A 22,493-nucleotide genomic window follows, 5' to 3' on the forward strand; every position below is an offset into this window, starting at 1 on the left:
TTGAGCTTTTGAAAACTTGTGGACTTTAAAATCAGAGCTTTGATCATAATTTTATTGATTTATTCATGTTCTGTGGGTTCTTTATCACATGAATATCAATTTTGTTGATTGCTCATCTAAGAATTTAAATCTTTTCTTGATCCATCTCTACAAATCATGGTTTTTCAATTATAAAACTACGCGCGATAAATTCTGTCTTCTCATCATTATTCCTGAGATTGTTACCGAAGTTATCCCTTTTAAACGCGTTTTAATTGGCCTAAGAGAGTTATTAACGAACCTAGATCCATCACCAATAAATGGAGCTAGTCAAACCGAGCCAATATGCTATAAAATATAACAACAGCCATTATTAACACCTTTAAAGGACCGGGCGTTATTTATTATTTGAAATTACCATGTTTTATTAAAAAGAGGTGCTTTAATAGCATAGTTAGAAAGCTTTATAGAGCAAGTGTAACTCATTATCAGTACAATTTTCCACTTTTATTGGCGATTAATGGATAGGAAAGTTCATTAGTGTTGCTTCGGTTTTTGAACCATGCTGCCATCTTGTAGCACAGCTGGAAACTTATTGATTGGCAGCGGATGTTCCTTTCAAATTTTGTAAAAACTGATTTCAAAACAATTCGCGGTTAATAAAAAAAGAAAAATTTTAGTCTTCAGACGGCTGTCGTTAACATACTCGTCTCTCAGTATTTCCTTCATTAAAATAGCTGACCGGTTAATTGATGTCTCTGCGGGTTGTAAATTATGCAATGTACGGACGTAGAAAACTATGGAGCTGTAACTGCAGCCAATCAAATCTTACTCGAGCTGTCGTTATCCAACGAGCAAGTTTTTATAAAAGTAAAGAGCTTTTGAGAAACCACGAAGGCAATAAATTTTAAATCTGTTTAAATGTCAGTGGCTAAATGAAAACCATTACGAGCTAATCAAAGTTTTTTGAGACTCAAGTTTTCGAGAAACTACAGACTTTTTGAACTGGAAGAAAACCGAATTTCGCCACTAAGCTATGCGAGAAATTCCGTTTTTTTTGACGCCAGATGTTCAATGGGAAAAACAGTCAGGTATCAATTTACAGCAATTTGCTGAAATGCATTTTTAACATCCACGGACCATAAAAAAGCAGGTAGGTGTTCTCTCTCAAATTAAATGTTTCGGTTCAAGAGATGAGAAATTTTCAAATGAAACGCTCGGTAGATCACAAGACTACTCTAATTCTCAAAATCATAATTTAAATTTTTGACACCTTTGATCAATACTGGCCTTGTAGTAATTTGTGCCGAGCATAATTGCAAACTAAGAGGAAGCTCAAATCTTGTTGTTCGGAGCTACTAAGTCCTAATGAAGTGTCAGTTAATTAAACGCCTCATTTTGCAGAAATAATACCTGAAGCGATGATGAACTGTCGTGTTGGCAAAAACACAAGTTTGTCCATTAGCAAAATTACGGCCACCCAAGCTGAAGCCGTCGTGTACCGATATTTTTTACCGAGCGCTGAAGATTACATTAGAGTGCAACAAATAGAGCAAGAAATTGTTTTCTCAAATCTGCAAATGCAAATTCCGTGTTCAATCTTCATTACTTTCGAGGGGCGAGATGTCGTGAGTCCCTTCCTCCTCATTTCGCGAAAATCATTAGAAACAATAAATTAAAAATTAGTGAAAGAGAATTTTCATACAACGATTACTTAAGGGTGCGAGGTAATTACGTAACTGTTGCGTCATCAATTTTTAATAGAGTAGATTGTTTTCTTCCCCGTTCTCGTGATGCTCGACGATTATTTTGTAGTCCGCCCACTTGCGCCTAATTATTCCTCCTCTTCGGCCATAAATCATGTTAGGAATTGTGTCTCACGGTAATTCGGAGAGACAAAAACTGGGCTAATCATAGAGATAATCAGCGATTATTCCGTGATTACGAAAGGGCGATGCCGATAGTAATTACCAAAAGGAGTAGAAATTGTCTTCTTGTTCCCATTTTATCGCCCGTGTTTCTACACTTTACTTTCACAATTGTGGAAACAAATCAGACGAGCACAAAGCTGCGAATTCATCTCGACGACGAACCAAAGAACTCTTGTTGTTCTTTGAACACCTGCCTACCGAGACGGTAATAAACAGATTGTGGTCGTAATTGCAGGAAATTACTAGGTATTATTAAAATCGGCACAATCTTTTCGATTATTTCCTCTCGCGATTTCATCGAGGCGTTCGCCGATGCTCCAGATTTGCTTCAGAGGCATTCCACTACTCCTTAATGATCTCGTAACAAAAGGATATTATGTACAGGCTATAATGTGGAAGAGGAAGAGCAATTTTCATATTAATACCATACTTCAAATGCGACTCATTATAAACAAACTCGCTTCACAAACACTTTGAGGACTCTTGTTCAAACTTGCCTAATGTACTACGTGCTTTTTGTATTCAAATTAAGGAATGCAAATGTACGTATTTATGGATACTTACTTTATATTATACTAAAATAACATTCGACCATTTACGATGGAATTAAATTCGATGCCAAATAACAAAATGTATTTTAAACTGATCTCTTGCATTCGGTATTGTATTCAATTGTTTATTTTAATTACTTGTATTTAGAATAAAAAGCGATTATTTTTTACCTAAAATCAACCTTGCAAATAAAATTTTGTAAAATTTGTACCTTCTGTTCTATAATTTTGTAATTTGGCACGACTAATGACAAAATTTCAAGACATAATCTCTATAAATTTCACTGCTATAACATTAAAACTACCAGAATTATAGGTTTTAATCTAAAATGTGGAAAATATCTGGTTCGTCTTAAAAACGAAGTTTCCAAAATTTGTTCCTTCTGCTCGCTCCACCTATAATTTTTACAATTAATTGCATTGGATAAAAACAACAAAAAGTTCATTCTAAAACCAAAAAGTTGATTCTAAAACATCAAAATATCAAAGAAATACAAGTTTTGTTCAAAAATTTCTAAAAACGTGTCCATTCTACTGGGCAATTTGGAAGTAAATTTAAACTATTGATCTTCCGAAATTTCATTAATTTAGTCGCCAGACTACCAGAACTACAGGTCCAAAATTTGAATATTGACAAATCGTTTAACACTTAATAAGTAAAATCAACTTGCATATTACTAATAATATTGTCAATGTCAAGATAATTAGTTAGCATTTATTAGGTTGATATTCGTATCCTCTTTTTTGGTAGATTTCTTTGTTTCCCTCAGTAATCTTTGGCGCTTGGGCCAAACAAATTAACGTCGTGAGCGTCTATCGTTTAACATAAACGATTCATTTTCATGTCAACATGCAGCAAATAAGCTGTTGTCTGCTTCAACGGCTGCCACAATACAAATACCAAAATCACTAAACATTTATCACTGACTTCCCGTGTTAAACTTGGACCCTGTTCATTTCTCTGGAATTGCTTCGCTTTGTGAGTTTTCCGCATTTCTGACCGCTTGTAAAATTCCTCTTTTGTCACTTACCGTTTCCTCTTTGTCATCATCGTCCTTGCTTTCCGAAATACACAATGAGACGACATGAGAGTTTTGTAACCTAGAAGGAATGAGATCTAGGATTTCATGTTCCATTCGAGGATTTCCTTTTATTTGCACAATGTAACACCGCCTTTGTTTGTATAAATAATATCGTTTACGTTTATATTTTCATCAAAAACGTAGATACCACACACAAATTTACCGCCCAAAGCCGCTTGAAAAGCATAACATTAGTTGATTAATCTCCACAAAAACTTCTGCCTGAAGATATTTACAGATATATCCTACACGTCGGGTATTTAGGAAACACGAAATTACTATGCATAATATCGAGGCCCAAGGTCCTGGATTTTATTAAATGCCTTAGAACCCGACAGTTATTCTTTATGAGTTCCTTTATGCAAATTAGTCCGTAATAAGTATCTGCTCTGGATTTGGCAGTAATTAATTAAGATTAAATCCTTTACTCCAGCAATAATAGTCGACTTTCGTTACTACGAACTTGCATTGCAACGGTTAGATTTTAATTTCCATATTCCTCTTTAGCCAGCCATTAGTTTGATCAAAAGCTACCGTGAAAAGCTACTTTTCCTTGCATGTATGAATATCGACTTCCAAATGTAATTTGATCACGACGGTGAAAGCTCTCTCAGTGTTAATCCAACGCGATCCACTTAAAAAATTAATTCCTCCACAGCTGATTATAATAAAATGAATATTCATAATAATTTTAAAATAAGCGGCCTTTTAAAAGCTAATCCTTTGAACGAATGACTCTGAGGAACAGAAATTAGTCAAGTACAGGTAGCGGAAGTCGGAGGAAATAGAAACGGAAGTGGTTAAAGCAACGTCGGGGATTTATCCCACTAAAATGGGAAATGAAGCTGACGTACATCACAAAGTGTAGTTTTGTTACGAAAACCATTTTTATAGTGGATTAAAATTTCCACCGATTCTGCCTCGATTGCCATTCATTTAGCCCATTTGGATTCATGCGTGTTAATTAATTTTTGGGCTTGGTTATTGTAAAGTACCCGATTTTCCATATTGGATTTGTTTTAATGCGCTCATTTACTAAAATAATAGAATCGAATTTATAATGCTTTTGGTTGTATCTATATGTAGTTTGCAGACAAAATCGAGCTCTTTAAGAATTTATTATCACTCTAATGTCCACTCTATACCAGCATTTCCACAAAAAGATAAACTGCAATAATTTATTACCCCCAAGGAAAAATAACTAAACACAGGAAAAGCTTGAGCTGCCTTACAAGTCTATAAATTCCAAAAATAATTTATTACGTTCGATAGCAGTACCTTTTTCCTTACTTAATAGGTTTAATAAACATTATGGTCGTCCCATTGAATTGCATAAACGCCATTTCCGGTATTAAAGAACAAAACCTGAACTTTACAAACGGTTATTTATACGACACGTATTGATTGTGATTTAACTCTTTACTGAAGCAGATTCTTAAAGACATACCTTTGACATTTTATGTATGGATATGTCACCTTGTCGTGTCGACCTTTATTCACCATAAATTTCTTCATTGACGTGCACTTTCAACAAACGATTGATTATTTGAAAATCCAATAAAACTGTAATCGAAATTATGTTTGTTGTTCCACTTTGAACAGAATCGATATCTCTAAAACATGACTGATTATTTAAATCTGCCTGCTGTAATTTAATATTTTGTTTTTCTTCTTATTAATAAGACATTTTCAGCCAATTTGTAAAATAATAGGTATTCGGAAAGAAATTGCTCTTATTTAAGCTTCGAGTTTTTTTATCCCGGGAAAATCAGCAATACAACGAATTTTTGTTGTATTAAACATGCGGAAACTATAACTAAAGCTTTTAAGCTTCCATTCAACTTAAAGCTTCGCTAATACGAAAACTTGTGTTATAGAGTCTTACTTGTGTTTCGACCGCGGAATAAACTAGCTGTGGAGTTTAATTGACGGGATTAAAAATTGAAATTCTGTCAGACTCTGTACGTGGTCCAATTTGTTTATAGCTCACATTTTATTTATGTAAATTTCATAACGCGGGTCAAGTTCTGACCTCTCACAAATTATTTAGATTTTCTACGATTTATTTTTTAAATAACACCGACGTTTGTGAATATTTAATAAAGTTCTGAAATTTTTAATCAAAATTAAAGTTGGGTCGACAAATTTCGAATTAACGAAATTTTACAACTGGCTTTTGTTTTAAGCTGTCCATGGTGTAGGTATTATTTTTTTCGATCCGAAAAGTTCACAAATAGAAATGACCTAATTTATTAATTTTGATCAGTCAAAGTTTAAAGTGCTGAATAGTTAACATACTATAGGAATAAATCTGCTGTCCGAGGATAATTTACACATCCTGTGCGAAAAGGAAATCGTAGAAATTACACATGGAATAATTATTTTCTGAGCAGCTAATTGAAATTTATTCCAAGACTTATAATTATACGTCGGTCAAGCGCTTCCCTAAAGCATTGTAAACGTTGGTATATATTTAGCCCCATCAGAAACTATATACATCAGTAGATGCGTTTCTCAAGCAATAAGAAGGTTTCCGTCGAGATTGGCGATAGTGCAGCAGATGTTCCGGTACAAGAAAACAGGACCGGAGCAACACCGCCACCGGCAAACACTTTGAAAGCAGCGGCAACATGCAGACAGTTCATAACGCACACAAGCTGCTCTTCTGCAGGATTAATATTTATCTCGGTAATTTGTCGTGTATTCACAACCTGCCACTTTGCAAGAGATGCTTTCCGACAAATCCTTGTGGCAGCTTTCGAAGGATTGGGGATGTTTGGAAAGCTGCAACGTTTTATTTCTCTAGAGACATTTTTTTAAGATAAATGGTCTAGAACGCATATTCAATCAGAGGGTATACACAACTTTGAATGTATGCGATAAATCTGAAATGTATTTTACATAATGCAGGGGGTTTTCATCCTGGAAAGTGAGTCGTAATCAAGGTTGTGCTATAATTATTGGTAATAACAGTAGATAATTAGTAATGACTGTTATAGGAGGTACGTATTACGGATTTGCATAATAACTATAAAATATTGGCAGCGTGTGTAAATGTTAAATCACAAAACTGCTCTTGGTTGACTCCGTTGAATCACGTTATTACGACGCAATATCTGAATTTATGAATGCAAATATCCGAATGGATTAAAATTGAGAGTCGAGCTAACTATTTGAATTTGTTATAAAACGGAATATAGTTGTCAATGTTGTTTAACACGAGCGAACTTCATCACAACAATTTACATAAAGGAGAAACTTAATAAAGCTATCTCTAACTACAAACTGTCACTATAAAAAATGATGACATGCCCACCTGCTGGAAATATTTCCACAAGTTATTACCTACACAACAATAATTTTTAAAAAACATGCAAAATCCAACTTTTTTGCTGTACGACTTTTGAACTGGAAATAATAGTATTGATGTCCATGGACCAGTGTCTATTAAACTTTCAATCGGCGTTTCCAACTTGGTTTTACGAGCCGGAATTTATATCCGCTGAGGAGATTGTGAAATAAGTGGCAGAGGTAAAGACAGTTTTACAAAAAAGGTATTTCATGATCACAACTGAACCACTGATTTGAAAACATTTAAAAGGAGTAGACTCACATACTCCTAGCACTTCACCGCATATTTGTGCTTTTTTGGCTAAAGGAAAACTGCAATAATCCTGCAACAACCTGAAGAATGTATAGATTACAATCACCAACAAAACCATAAACAGTAAAGAAATCTGAGGAATCCGAAGAATAAAAAAAGCCGCCTAAAAGACAATCATAAAAAAAATTGCCACATTATGTAAACATTTTTATTCATAAAAATTAAGTTGCTTCCACATAAAAATTAAATTCACTGCAGCTGAACGCTCAAAGTTAATTACCTTCTCCTTATTTTATGGCATTTTTATTTCAACGCTTACAATAGTGTTTTCGTTAATTAAAAGTGTCCATGCTAATTGAAGTTAAGATTACAGCAGTAACAATTTAAGTAAATAGCACCGAAGCGGACTTTAATATGAAAATTAAAATTAACAATAAGTAAATGTAGAAGCAGAAGCATAAAATGTGTGTCATTATCTCTCAAGTAATTCTGTAACCTATTAGTTATTATATTACAAAAGCCATTATCGCCTACAATTTAAAATAACTTTGCTGCATGTATTTGTACCTCGGCAATTCAACACAATGATAAATTACAAGCAGATAAACCGATAAACAAAATGATGGTGATTTAAAATTTATAAAAACGCCAAAGCTCGCATGAAAGCAATAATTTAAGATGATTATTTTTTTATTAATATTCTAAAGAGATTCGAAATCCAGTCAAATTAAAGTAATTACCTAAAATATTCACCAAATTGTCACTGTTGATGTTGTAGAAAACATGAATAAATAATGTTGTTTACTGCAATTAGATGAAATTATTAGAATGTAGTAGAGAGCACATAATTTGGAAGTTGTGAGGTGCGATTATTGGCATCATCAGGCACCTGTTTATGTGTTCATCCCGTCGAGTAAACTTACTTTGAAATAGCTTCGTCACCGGATATGAGGAATGGCATCCTTAATCTAATTTAACATTAATCTCCTCGATCATTCCACGCAATACTTCAAATAATCCTATGATGTCGTGAGAATGTCCTGAAAGGGAATTTGAACACTGTTAAAACATTGACGGAGCGAAGATGCGCTGATGCTGACATGTAGAGTTAAATTTTCGACTACTTGGTCTTAATTAAAACTAAAGTAACTGAATTATTGCCGGAGATAATTGAAGCAATTTAGTGGCGCCGTTGGAGCAGTCTTACCTGAGCCCATTGCTGTGTCAATGAACACATTCCTGATTCGTTAGCGTTAATTTTTATGAGCACTTTCCTTTGGGAATTGAACAAAAAATGTGGAATTTCTATAACTCTTTCTTGTTTAAAAATTACCTTCACTTGACTCTTTCGACAAATACCTCTTTAGTGGATTGAATTGAACGACCGTTTCAGAGAAAAACTAATTGAAACAAACAATAGATCCCGCGATAAAAAGTAACGTTCTATTAAATCCAAATGATGTCTTTTTTGCGCTCGTTAGCTTCCGGCCTAATACATCCTTTTCATTTTATTATATTGGTAAGCTACAATTGTTTTCCAATTAAATGGCTCAATGGTTACAATAATTTCCTAATTAAATTGGTTCATGTTTCGAATTTATATTGTGAACTCAAAGCTATTCGAAACTGACATCAACGAGGGGAATGCTATACCGCTGTCAGGATTCTTTTTTCTTACAAATAGACTCATTATTTTCCTCCAGAACCGATCGACGAAATTAATAGCATTCCAATAATACATGAGAGAAAAATGTTTCATTTTTGATTTGCTGCCAAACTTATTTATTTATATATGATTTAGAAGTTCTCTCTGTAGGATGTTAAATGTCTTGTTAATTCGATGCCAAGTGAAGTAAATAAACGGCACACGCAATGCGCCGCCACACATCAGAGCTAATAAATCAAAATTAGGAACAGTTGGGTTCAATTTGAGCTGCTAATCCGAAAAAAAACATCTGATAAAATGACAGAATCGAATTTAATAACTCATCATTTATTTTGTAGCGGGTAATTAACCGTAATTAAATCATTTTCATTTCATGACATTAATGTAATTTTTGCACCAGATGCATGCACAACACGAATGCACCGTTAATTCTTGGATGCAGCCAACTGAGGCCATTAGTTCTTGTGTCTCTCCATTAATATATCATTTCAGTATAATGACGCTTAATACCCACCCAAGAATTTTTAGTTTCGATTAGCATGAAATCAACTTTGTAATCCATAATGCATCACTGGCCATTTTATTAGAATTAAAACCACTCTCCAAATATTTTCACGTTCTTTTTGTTCGAATAAAATGTTTAAACACATGACAGGTTGTTGTGCTGTACGTGTCTAATTTTTTAAAGAGAGGATATTTTTTGTGTTGTGGGTGGTCCTGCGATTGGCAGTTCTCAATTACACTTTTAGAATCTGATCGAGCTCTGTATCAGATTGTGGAGTATTAAATGATAGGTCCTGTTCTATAACGAACCCTTTAATCGAATTCCCAAATAAGCCACTATCTGTGACTTTAACAAAAAAATCACGTCTAGAATCTAATGATTGGCTTCGATTTTAGAGCGCTTTGCTCTGACAAAGAATTGTAGCAATGCTAATTTGATGATTTATGCATGACATCCACTAAATAAAACACGAATTGTCTCTAATAAGAAAAATCGTAACGAATAAAACTCCGACAACGATAAATTTCGCGGTTAACCGCGCACGCATACGTAAAAAAGAAATATTTCTTTAATTACACTCGACGTTAATTCATACATCTTCGCCATTAATGGATGGTTTTCCTAATTAAGATTTATGATCTTCATCAGTCTCAAAAGACCTTATTGATTATAATTGTAAGGAACACGAAAATTATCAAAAAATTAAATACATCATTTCTTCGAGATCTCCGAGTTAACGATGGTCTGGCGTGTACAAAGAAAAAAAAACTTAAATCTCGTCGTGCCTCGTGGTTCATCCATAAACAATATCCTGGCCAGATAATTACACAGTCAGTATTCAGCAGCATGAAAACGAAAACAGATGCCCCAAGTAGTCTGAACACGAACTGTTTTTAATAATTCTACATCGACATAAATTATTATTACTCTCATCGGCTTTAATTAAATTGATACGTGATTATTTCTTAGAACTTCCACTCACCCAAATCGAGGTTTCAATGGACGTCCGGTCGATAAATTTTTATATTTGAGCTCGAGGTGAAAATAAAATAGGAGCGGACGAATCTGGTAGCTGTGCGTTTTATCATAAAGTCCCTGTAGCTGTTCCAATTAGGAAAATTAGATTGTTTACTTTTATGGGGACTCCACAAGACGGAAAATCTGAATAAAGATTAAATATTTTCTAAATTACAATTTTAATAGAAATGAATGAGTGGATGTTGGTTAACCACAAACGATATCTTTTCATTTCCAAAAGTCAAAAGAATGTGGAAAATATTTAATCTTTATTCAGATTGTTTACTTTTATGGGGACTCCACAAGACGGAAAATCTGAATAAAGATTAAATATTTTCTAAATTACAATTTTAATAGAAATGAATGAGTGGATGTTGGTTAACCACAAACGATATCTTTTCATTTCCAAAAGTCAAAAGAATGTGGAAAATTGGAAAAGGTGCAAAAAAAATTGATCTAAAGAACGCAATGAAATAATCTAGAAAAACTTGTTAAAGAAAGTTCAAAATCCATCAGCTGAAATTCAAGCGAATACAATGGACGTCCGACCGATAAATTTTATACTTGAGCTCGAGGTGAAAATAAAATAGAAGCGAACGACTAGTAGCCGTGCGTTTTATCATTCTAGTGCCCCATAGCTGTTCCAATTAGAAATATTCGATTATTTACATTTACGGGGACTCCACAAGACGGTCCATTCCCATTTTTCTTCAGTTGATCGCCCCCAGTGGAACAATTCCGCTTTTTAGAGATGGAGATCAAAGATTCCAATTCAAATCTGAAATAGATAAGCCCAAGGAATCCACACAACTAATGATACGATATGTATATTAAAAGTCTAAATACTTTGATCCATAAAGAAAGTTACTGATGCCGCACATTTCTGTAATGGAAAATATCCCCCGACTTATAAGACGTTATTACACTCCAACCTTCTTTCTGGGAATGCACCTGTTGTCTTACGCTAAAAAACAAGTCAAGTATCCCCAGGTAACCAATTTGTGTCCTCAAATTATTTTACCTGTGCTTCTGTCCTTTTGTTTTGCAGTGGCTGCCATATAATGAACATATTAGCCGCCGCGCGTATGGTTTCTATTTTCTTCTTTAGGTGGAGATAATTAAGTACGGCAGCGGTAACGCTTATATCAGATCAGATTTTTAAATCAAGTCTTATTTCAGCCGAGATTGAAATAATTGCTTCATAAAAGTTAATCAAATAGTCACCTGTTCGGTCTCGGCTTATTCAAAATAAATCAGAGCAAGAGGAAGTCATTTTTTATTTTCAATACAATTAGCGAAAGATTATTTTTCGGAGAAGCAATTATCGACCGGTTGGCTATTACGCCAGTCACTTATTTAAATTTGCCGAGGTGCACTTGTAACTAAAATGCAGTAGGGGCAATTGAAAGTTTTCTAGGAAGAAAAAACGGAGCTGTTGAGCAAATGCTGATAAATTACTGCTCTATCAGATGTCAGGAGCATAACTATTATATGTTATGATGAGTTTCTGGGGGACTTCTTTTGTGATGTTCTTTCAAAGCAGCAGTAGAATAGACCTTTTTCAGCACACCAGGAGCTCAGTTTAATTCTGTTAATACCCCTTTTGTAATTTGTCATTCGTACAAACCTTAAATAGGTTCAGAAACTAAAGTTAAAGAGATATACTAATGAGATAAACGCGTCAAAACGAATAATCATCATCACTCATTAGCAATAAAAAATCCAATGAAAGGATTTTAATTACCGCTGAAAAATACATTTGTCAATAAAACGTGCAGGAATAAATCAGAAAAGTCGATTATTGTTATTTCCAGTCTATTTGATTGAAAGCACATGGGATTTAATAAAAACCGATTTAGTAAATTGATTATATTTGGTGAAAAGGCCTCCACTTCATTCGGTTGATCCCAAACCGATTAAATTTCAATGTGAAAGGTGCAGCTTTATAATTTCATAAATTAATATGAAATTGATTTCGTTCTTCAGATAATCATTACGGCTGCCGCAGATTTACCATTTCATAAATTGGATTTTCATGTCACCAAATTTCAGCTAGAAGATTCCAACTGAAAAATACGAGCGGCCTGGTCAGCTGTTAATTACTTCCATTATCTCTCCATGTCGGCCTGTTTATACCGTCCCAAACTATATTATCGCAGGCATGTTCAAATTATTAACATACTTCAATCAGTTACTGATACTAATACCGCCTCTTGCCATAGTTCAGATGTAATTATCAACCATGGCGCAGCGACATGATTATACTGTTTGTTCAACGTTCAACTCAGGTGAGACCTGCCCCTTTTGCACTGTTCAACAGTGAAACAATTTCAGTTTCTCTATTTGGTAGTTTCCTGAAATACTTGATTTAACATGTGGAATAAGCCGTGGGATTTCGAGTCCCAGTTGAAGCTTGTTATACATTTTCGTCTGCCGCTTGTGCCAATTTCAATGACCGACGAGATATAGAAGAATGATACTCAAACCACTTTGAATTAATGAACATTTCACTGTTCACTTCGAAATTTGATCTAACGCAGCACTGAATGCATCCATCACCGATGTGCCACAAAAACATGAAGTTTGTTCGGTATTAACGGACATGGGAAATGAAAACTGGCAACTTGCAGGAATTAAAAAACACTGACAAAAACATAATTTATTTAAAAAATGCGTGTTAATCCGCCTCGCCGAGAAGATTCTTTGTTTTCGGCTTCTTTTTCGACTTTTTCTCCACATCTCCATTGTTTTTACTCTTCTTCTTCGACTCAGCACTTCCTTTTTCGGACTGATTATTTCTATAAAAACCAAAATATACGTGTGAACTACACAAACTTAATTTCACCTTCTCTTCATCATCTTCACAAGTTCATACTTTGGCTTCGTGTTAATGTCTTCTCTCTTAGGCGCGGCTTTCTCCAATTTTTTCCGTTCCTTCTTACTCTTCTTCTTCATAGTCAACATGTAAGGAGGGACTTCACAGCCAGATTCCTTCAGGACGTGTGCAATACTAAAAACTTTTTCAATTAGACAAGAAAAAATATGTTTTGAAGCAAACCTTCTTAAGTTAACAGTGTCGTCTAGAGTAAAGAAGGTGATCGCTCGACCTCTTCGTCCTGCACGACCGGCGCGACCCACCCTATGCACGTATGAAATAGCAGACGGAGGAAAATCGTAATTAATAACTAAGTTAACGCCTTTAAAATCGATTCCGCGTGCCATTAATTCCGTGCAAATTAACACCCAGATTTTTCCTTCGCGGAAACTTCTAACAGTGTTGTCCCTCTGTAACTGTGTCCTATCAGCATGGATGGCGTCCACGTTTATACCGTCGTAGATAAGTTCATTGAATAACTGTTGGGCTCTGTCTTTACTTTGTACAAAAACAAGAACTGGAGGACTTAGCCCTTTTCTAACTAAATCCCTAAAGGCTAAAAGTTTGCCTTGTTCATTTCCCACAAATAGTAATTCTTGGTCTACTAAATCTGTGGCTGCATTTCTAAGAAAAGAAGTGATTATGTTGGTGCAGTCACTCAGAATTTCAGTACCTTTGTCCAATGGTTATTCTTATTAGGGCTTTCATGTTGTGAACACACCACTTTGCCACAATAGGAGTGTAAGTGGCACTGAACATTGCGATTTTCTTTTCTGGGTTTGTGCAAGCGTGCAATATTTGGTTCAATTGGTCCCTGAAACTTCTGTTGCCACTCTCAAAGAGTTTGTCTGCTTCATCAATAATCAGCCATTGGATCCTGGAAAAAAATTATATTAGCTGTTGCATAAGACAACGGACTTTTTACTTTGATAGCATTATAGCTGGAGGATCTTGTTTGAGAAGAAAACATAATCTGTTAGGTGTAGTAATGAGAATATCTGAAATCAAACTTTTTGGTAAACAAACTTGAAAATCTTACGACTCCTTACCAAATTTCTGTGAACTGTTTGGACCATATTGTGCCAAAGCCTTGTTAATCTTGCTAATAACATGAATACGAAAATTTTTCCCTTCAGACAGCCTCACACATTCTCTTTGTGTTTGTTTAGCTAATTCTCTAGTTGGACATAAAATTAATGCACGAAAACCTAGTTTTTGTGGCTCTTTAAGATCATGAATGATTGGAACCAAGAAAGCTGCCGTTTTTCCAGAGCCAGTGGGTGCACAAGCTAACAAGTTTCTACCCTAAAATCTAATTTATTACAGTAAAGACTAAAACTAAAATTATGGACCTCCAGCATAATGGGAACAGCCTGTTTTTGCACGGGAGTTGGTTCAGTGTACCCACAGCTCTTCAGATTCCGAATAATTGAACCCTCAACTGAAAAATCCTCGAAAGAACGCGCCGGTTCAGGGACACGTTTTCCAACAACGGATATTTTGTTCAAGTTGCGATAATGATTGACCTAAAATATTATTGATATAGTAAGAAATTGAACGTGATTTATAAACACCTCTTCTTGTTTTAACATCTTGCTCCTAATTTCGTCATTTTCAGAGCTGGAATGTTTACGTTTTTTCCCTTTTATTTCTGTTTTCAGGGAACTCAGTAAAGTAATATTGTTATCATTTTTCTCCTCTTTCTTTGCAGGAGGCCTCAATATTTGTTCTTCTTCCTTTACTTCTTCTTTTATTTCAACAATACTCGTGGGGTTCTGCTGTAAAGAAAAATTAATTTATTTTTAGACAAATTACTTTATTTACCCTTCGTGGGTTGTGGTCTCTTGAAAACTTAGCGCCTCTGCTAAGCTTCTTGAAGATGTCGTACGCATCCATTTATTAAAAGCTCAATTTCATTGGAAAAATAAAAAAAAATAACAAAACGTGCAAATTCGAGGTTAGAAATATATGACGGTATATGACATGTGTCATTTTGTTTATTTAATTTAGTTATAGATGTCGCAACTATCGCCGATGTAGGCAATCAGTAATATGAGAAAATTTGTGTGTTGCCTACGTTTTTTAAGCAGTAGCAATCTTTAAAATATCTGAACATTTGAGGGATCTAGGATCTATGGATCTAGAACCACCGAATACTAAAGAAATTATAAATGAAGAGGATAAAAACAAAAAACTTTTAACAACTTGTTTTATTCTTAAAAAATTAATGTACATATTGAAAAATAGAGCTAGTTATAATATCACATTTCACTGATGCGGATATTACAACCCACACCCGTTTGTAAGTAAATTAAACGAATGCACCACTTACAACCGCATCTACAAAAAATTGCAAACTTGCCTATCATGATACTATCGAGACTTAACAAATCAACATCTAGGCCTGAAACTTTCTTTCAAGTTTCCCGAACAACATGTTTCTGAATCTCCGGCCTGAGGCACATTTTATTAGTTGCTATTTGAATTTGGCCGATTTTCCTATCTAAACTATTCACAACCTTGTAACTAATATAAAAAAGTCCAAGATTCACCGATTCAAAATAAAATAAATTATATTTTGGCTAAGCCGCTACGGACTATCACAAATAATAAAAAACTGGCTGTTTTTTTTTAAACAAGGGCACAATAAAAAGTACAAATTTGATTTGTATAGAATCTCATTAAAAGCAGCCAGTTTAGTGGTATTTTTTTGGTTGCACTACACTCATATTGGAGTTTTTTCGCCGAAAACAAAATGTCACTTCATTCATTGATACAATAAATGTTTTGCTTTGATTGAATTAAGTCGCTTGTTTTAACACCGCTTGATGCCCACAACAGAAAAAGATTCTTGATACTTATGAAGGCCTAAGTACGTGTCATGGAAATGATGTTCCAAATCTTTCTCTGGAATGTATTTTAGAAAGTCAGTTTCGTAAAATGAAATATCGTTTTGAGTAAAACATGTACGCAAAACTGTCGGTTTACATAAATATTATATAATTCGTTTTGTGTACATGTTTTTGCTGAACACTTGCGGACTGACGCACCAGTTTCGGGTAGTCTTGAAATATAAATAGCAAACTTAACAATTTAATACTTTTGGGAGTCACAGCCTATCTAACGATAGATAGTTTTCAGTATTCACCGTTTTCCATATTCGACAGCAGTTTCTTCTTGTCTTCATTCTTCTGCATACATTGGAGTTTCGGCGGTTCAAAACAAGGCTAAGGCAAAAAATCAATGTCAATTTCAAAACCTTTAACTTTAAAAAAAAAATTACCGTTTCACAAATATTCATGTTGCAACAGTTCTCAATTGTAATTTCACATTGTTCCGTTGTAGGTTGAGGTCTATATGTAAGTGGAGTAACATTCTTGTTAACTATAATGCGCTTCTTTATCCTTGGTCTTCTACGCAAACTACACGTATACGCCGCCAGGATGCCAATAACGACGAACAGAATCAAAGCCAAAGAGCTCAAAGCTAAAAATGCCGTATCTTGGAAGTGGTCGAGGAGGAAGTCAGGCTCTTTCTTCGCCAACAAAGGCAACGAAGAAAAGTTCGATTTGGTACCTTCGACCGAGCCGTCAAGACACCTAAAATTCGAGTTTGAAACACAGAACGATACAACCAGAAGATAACTAACCTGCAGAGAACTTCTTCCTTGGACATCAAGAGATCGTTGTCTTTCCCTTGGCAAAATACTTCGCAGATGTCTAACGCGTTCTCGCATCTTGCACCGTTGAATCCTTCAGGGCAGCTGCACACCGGGAATTCCCCCAATTTAGCTTGACGCGAACAAACACCCCCGTTTAGACAAAAATCGTCACACATGTCTTTCTCGCAGCGTTTGCCGCCGAAACCACGCAGGCAGTGGCATTGGGGGTATCCTAAACTGGACGTATAACATTCCCCGTGAACACAATAATTATGGCAAAGTGAGATTTCACAGAATTTTCCGGTGTAACCGCGCAAACAATGACAGACGTTATCCTGAGTTATGTAGCCTCCGTTGAAGCAGACGCCTTCAGGTTCAGACTCCCCGTCTGAAGTTTGCTGGAAAACTTCCTCCGTGGAGTCGTAGTCAGCCAGCGCTGCTGATAACGCCTTGCATTCTGGAAGAGTCGAGATTTGAACATTTTTGGCAATTATGCCCATAGGTTTTTCTTCGAAATGACGTATAGCTCTAGGAACTGGTTCTTTGTCATGTTTCCCGATCATCCATAAATTGTTACTGTTGACATCCGTCCAGTAGATCCCATGTGAATCTACAGCTACACCGAAAGGCTTCGAGTGCGTTCCTTCGTAGATAACTTCACGATCGTTGCCTTCAAGATTTACACTCTCGATAGTGTAGTAGATGCCCTCTTTGATGTCGGCCCAGTATATGCGGCGAGTTACTTGGTCTATTGATATTCCAGCTGGTCTGTGCAGACCTGAGTTCACTAGAACTTCGCGGTGCGTGCCATCAAGTTTCGCCCTTTCGATAGTTGGGTTGTTGATATCAGAGTTTGACCAGTATAAAAATCTGAAATAATAAAGTTAAGTACGAACGAATGATGTCTTGTGGGTGTTGACTTACCGGTTGCAAACATCAACGGTGATATCTTGAGGAATACTATCCGTAAACGCCAAAAGTATCTTTGACGTGTAGTGAGAATCATTTAAATACACATAATTAATAGTTTTGTTAATGGAATCGGTCCAGTATAAAATATCTGTGATGGGATCTATCGCTAATCCCTAAAATTAGACTCTTAGCGCTGTTCTAGACATGGTCCTGGTACCAACTGACCTGAACATCATCCGGAAGATCTCCGATGATGGATTTAATATCAGTCTCTTTAGTAAGTTGGACAGTGAAGATAGTATCATTCTGTTGGTCCATATCACTAACAACAAACTGGTGTCGTACGTTATCAAAAGTCAACGCTTTTAACTTGGTAAATTCGTTAAAGTGACCAAATGGCTCTCCTACCAACGACCCATTCCAAAACAATAATTCTATTCTGTCGTCAGTGGCTACTGCTAATTCTGGAACGAAAATACATAAATTAATATAGAGTAGGACCTTGACTCGGGCCGAATATTGTGTATTCATTGAGGTAATCAGATCAAAAATAATGGGAATGATTTCGCAAATCGCCACTACAATCATTTAATACAGTCTCAATCAATGTGTCATTTATCTGATTTATGAAAAGATTTGAAGAACAGAACTAGTTTCAATGCCACAAACGAATAGAACGATTTTTAATTTTGCATAAATTAGAACGTGTACTATGATTTGATTAAATAAACGTAGCGTGTTTCCACTTACGTTTGGGAATTTTATAGTTGGTTATCCTTCCAGTTTCGTGGCATCAATGCCAGGATAATTAATCTCAGACATGAACATCAGATTGAATAATAAATCATTTCGGGAAATGAGTGATTTATTTATAAGGCGAGTTAACAAAATTGTGTCTTCGGATAACAAAGAAATTAAATTAAACAAATTCGGTGTTTCAATTTCGCTCTAATTTGGGTAAATTAGTAGTGACTGTTGGTAATTAAATTCAAAGTGAACACCCTAAAAACCAAAAGCGGACAATTTAAAATTCAAATTCTAACCACGTTATTTTTGACATTGCATTGTTTTATATTCAAAACAAATTAAAATTTCTGATTAGAACGAGGGGGGAAACTAGTTCCACAATACCCAAGTCTTTATTGAATGTTCTTCTGTAATAAAAACTGGATATTAAATTATTGTTGCTAGCAGTGAGTAAGCATAAAAACGCAGAATAGACTCGATATTTTCCATGTAAATTATGTTTTATACAGAATTCCAAAGCCAAAGGAAATATACTAATCAAAATACCGAAACACCCAGCTTGACCAATAAAAAGTAGCCTTGACTGTGAAAACCAGTACATGTGTATCAAACGCGTAATTTCAACCTCCGACCTTATCATAACGCAATTCGAAACATATTTTTCATTTGTATCTAATCTTGTCATTTTTGCTTATGTAATGATTATCGATTTTGTTGACAAGAGCGCCATCGCTTCGTGCAAAATGTCGGGCAAAACAAAACTTGATTACCCATCAATAACAATAACTCCAATTAGTAACTAATAAAAGAATCGAAACATTCAAATTACCACGCATGCGTTACCACGAGCTTTAAATCGATGAACCACGTGCTTTTGGACGTGCAGCAAGTCACGTAGACACTCGAAGAGGAAAAAAGCTCATGTTTGCTCAATAGGAAGTGCAATCTTTGCGGTTTACGAAAACAATGCAATATGATAGTTTTAGTAAACGTTGCAATATCAATACTCAAAAGTACAGTTTGCATATTGTCAGTCATAAAATTAGAACCCCACCATGTGGTGTCTATAATTAACTGTACAGAGACTCCTAAATATGCTAAGCCAACGATTTTTTGCACTCTTATCGGTTACGTGACAGTACCCATACCTTGGCAAATAATTGGTCATAAAACTATCAGTTGTTCCAGTGATAATGATTATGGCCATTCCTCGGGGGGTCATATTCAGAGCACGCTTTCTCAGATCGACCTGAAGGTCCAATTTTAACATTGAAAGGAGCCTGCAGAATCAGCAAAAAAAGACTTCCTAGTGCAATTAACGTTTAGTTCCGTTTTTGTCTCGTATAATAATTTATGTGGGTTTTTCGCTTAACGTAACGCTGCTGAAGGACCTTGTAATAAATAGCCGACATAAAACATCATTTTAATAAGAAAAAGTATATCCATCGGTAATTGAATGATCTTTTCAAGTTCAACTCAAATGAACCGTAAAGCGCACTTTGGTGGATGCGCCGTAATTACTACGACTGTTAAAAGATAAGTCGCAATTTATCGCAAACTTTGATATCAAGGAAGTGCCAATCACACTGATTTTGGCATAAAATGCAGCATCAGGGTCACAAAAATGATTACGAAGTTATCTAGGATGAATTTGCGAGTAAAAACGCATTTGTTTAAATTTTGTCCACTGCAAGGTCTTTGGAAAAACACGATTTTTCGAAAACAGTAGGTCAATATTAAAAGACAACTTGGTGCGCTTGTTAAGAGACAATAAAAAATTAATAAGAGTCGATTTAGAAACAATTTAAATTATGCACGGTTCGAATAAGCGATTGTCAATGTAACTGTATCTGTTAAAAGAATTTAGTGATAGTGATAAGCACTGAAGAGGCTACAAAGGAATGTGTGTCACTGTTTTAGTAGGCATCATATTTGAAGACTTTTTTCCTTTTAACCTATTAAGATGATGAAGCAATAGAACCGATCACGGCTCAACTTTAACATTTGAAGATCATAATGGGGAATGTAATCACAGAGTTAAACACCTCAGGAGAAAAGTACTGAAAGTTTCTTGCGCAGAATTCTGTTGCAAAGCGGACTTTGAATAGTTTGATAATAGCAATTATTTATTTTATTATAGACCAACAATGATAAAAATTGTTTAAAAAACATGTATAATCAGTCAAACAGCTGTCGTAACTATGGTGTTTTCAGAAATTTGGGTATTTCATCAAGAAGTTGACGTCAGGGAGATCTTCAGGTTTCTCCCAAAATCAATAAACCGAAGATTGAATGTAATTATATTGCAATTAAAAAGACGAACGGAAATAGGGTAATAATGACGTCAAACGAACATTGGTTTGAAAGCGATGAATATTCTGTCTGATTAGGTTGATTCCTGCAGAGTTTGCATATTGAAATTATAATAATTGCACCTTCATTTTTAATAAATCAAATGCAATTACTACCTAAAATCAGATTAAAATTTATCGGTCTCTAACAATAAATAGTGCAGTTAAAAATTTAATTTGTTGTTTTATGCCCATTATTGTTTAAATTGGTGACTAATGTTCATATAATTTTACAACTTTGTATTAGCCACAAGTGCTGTAAAACTAGTCAATGTTTTTCATTAATACATTGTTTATGCAAATAAAAATGTTGCATTTACGCAGCTGAGAAGTGTGAAAACAATTTTTTAAATCCTCAAGACAAACAGCGCAAAGGTGTTGTTGAGTTTTCGATTATTATAAAAATCAAATTTCGCGCCGTCGATGTTTAGGGTGGAAAACTTAAATTACCAACATTTTTAACACGTGACATGAATTTGTGTCAATGCTAATTTTTCTTTTATTACCATGGAAATGTAGGGCGCGAAGTTTGTGAAAAAATAAAATTCAATAATTTTGCTTGCGGCAAATTTCGATAAAAAATTGGAAATAATGAAAATAAAGTCTGCAGTAAAAATTTCTGATAGGAATCTTACAAAATCCTATTATCTCCCTGTGCCGCAAACACACCATATCAAAGGTTAGTGATACGACTCTAGATAATAAACTTCGAATTTTTATGGACGTTATGTATTTATTATATAAGATGACATCTAATAATATTATCGATTTGAATACCCCTTGGACAACATTAGCGTACTTATTGGCGAAACCGCAAAAATGTTTATGTAAGAGATCACCGCAAAAGCGTGTATGTGACATTTTTAGATCAAGCGTTCATAGAATTATTAATTAAACCACCGAAAGAAACACGTGTCCATCGATATTACCCCATTTTTAAATATTAAACAAATAAAATAACGCTACGAATTTTTACAGATTTCTCTTCTGATGAATTAAAATTAACGCTACATATCCAAGTGTTATGTAACCAACATGTCCTAGACACCTTCTGCGTGAGGCAAATCCCCGTAAAACCAGCAAAATAATCAAAAAATTGAAATAGGACCTACACTAGGTGTACGTGACGACTACTAGTATCCTCATGGCGCGCGAAATTCTGTTAAAATTGCAATTAAATTCCCACTTACCCCAATCGTTATTTTCTGTCTGGGCGGCCGTAAAGTGAAAAAGGAAAAATATAGCACTGAGTCTGATAAACATTTTTTTAAATTAATTTAAACTGGAAAAATTATAACAACTTCTTTACGGTCGCATGAAAGCACGTGAAGCCGCACTGCGCTCGAGCAAAATGCTGCCGTCACGGAGAATCCCTTTCCTATATTTCCGAGTACGAGCAGTGGCTTCTTTTCTAACACTTGGTGCTCGTATCTGTCTGTCTTTGTTGAGTCACAGTTGGGAACGTCACCGACCATTGACGTGCGGCTCAGAGGGCGCCGGGCGTCGCGTCGGTGGGATTGTTTGAATCAGGTTAATTATTGTTAAACGAAAACTTCGAACTTTATGTATGTTGGAATTTCCATTTTTTTTATGAACAATGCGCAAACTGATA

The 22,493-nt window shown here is 35.1% G+C and overlaps 2 protein-coding genes across 3 annotated transcripts; both read right to left on the minus strand.

Annotated features, from left to right (window-relative positions):
- Positions 1-12,979: 12,979 nt before the first annotated feature.
- ais (DExD-box helicase 52) lies at positions 12,980-15,218 on the minus strand. 2 transcript variants are annotated; one of them, XM_088050913.1, is made up of 9 exons: positions 15,035-15,218; positions 14,785-14,985; positions 14,563-14,736; positions 14,260-14,515; positions 14,136-14,208; positions 13,884-14,087; positions 13,394-13,834; positions 13,181-13,345; positions 12,980-13,133 (listed from the first exon to the last, which is right to left on the minus strand). In XM_088050913.1, the coding sequence occupies exons 1-9, from the start codon at positions 15,104-15,106 to the stop codon at positions 13,013-13,015; spliced, it is 1,707 nt and encodes a 568-aa protein (XP_087907039.1). In that variant the 5' UTR covers positions 15,107-15,218; the 3' UTR covers positions 12,980-13,012. The 2 variants fall into 2 exon arrangements, with proteins under 2 accessions (XP_087907039.1, XP_087907038.1); XM_088050912.1 differs by having other exon boundaries at positions 14,785-14,988.
- A 187-nt stretch (positions 15,219-15,405) lies between these two features.
- On the minus strand, positions 15,406-22,242 carry cue (Low-density lipoprotein receptor repeat domain-containing protein cueball). Its single transcript, XM_088030791.1, has 6 exons — positions 22,072-22,242; positions 18,009-18,247; positions 17,796-17,956; positions 16,860-17,741; positions 16,494-16,809; positions 15,406-16,437 (listed from the first exon to the last, which is right to left on the minus strand). Exons 1-6 carry the CDS (start codon positions 22,142-22,144, stop codon positions 16,348-16,350), a joined length of 1,761 nt encoding a protein of 586 aa, XP_087886917.1. The 5' UTR covers positions 22,145-22,242; the 3' UTR covers positions 15,406-16,347.
- Positions 22,243-22,493: the final 251 nt, after the last annotated feature.

The sequence above is a fragment of the Gnatocerus cornutus genome, chromosome 2 (genome assembly GCF_029298725.1).
Source record: "Gnatocerus cornutus isolate USDA-ARS CGAHR chromosome 2, icGnaCorn1.1, whole genome shotgun sequence".
NCBI lineage: Eukaryota > Metazoa > Arthropoda > Insecta > Coleoptera > Tenebrionidae > Gnatocerus > Gnatocerus cornutus.

Coding starts and splice junctions, on each gene's coding strand:
- ais (XM_088050912.1), bottom strand. CDS start 15,106: ATGGATGCGTACGACATCTTCAAGAAGCTTAGCAGAGGCGCTAAGTTT. Junction 14,737..14,784: donor AGATGTTAAAACAAGAAGAG/GTGTTTATAAAT, acceptor ATAATATTTTAG/GTCAATCATTATCGCAACTT. Junction 14,516..14,562: donor CTGTTCCCATTATGCTGGAG/GTCCATAATTTT, acceptor ATTAGATTTTAG/GGTAGAAACTTGTTAGCTTG.
- cue (XM_088030791.1), bottom strand. CDS start 22,144: ATGTTTATCAGACTCAGTGCTATATTTTTCCTTTTTCACTTTACGGCC. Junction 16,810..16,859: donor AAGGAAGAAGTTCTCTGCAG/GTTAGTTATCTT, acceptor CTCGAATTTTAG/GTGTCTTGACGGCTCGGTCG. Junction 16,438..16,493: donor ACATGAATATTTGTGAAACG/GTAATTTTTTTT, acceptor TTTTTGCCTTAG/CCTTGTTTTGAACCGCCGAA.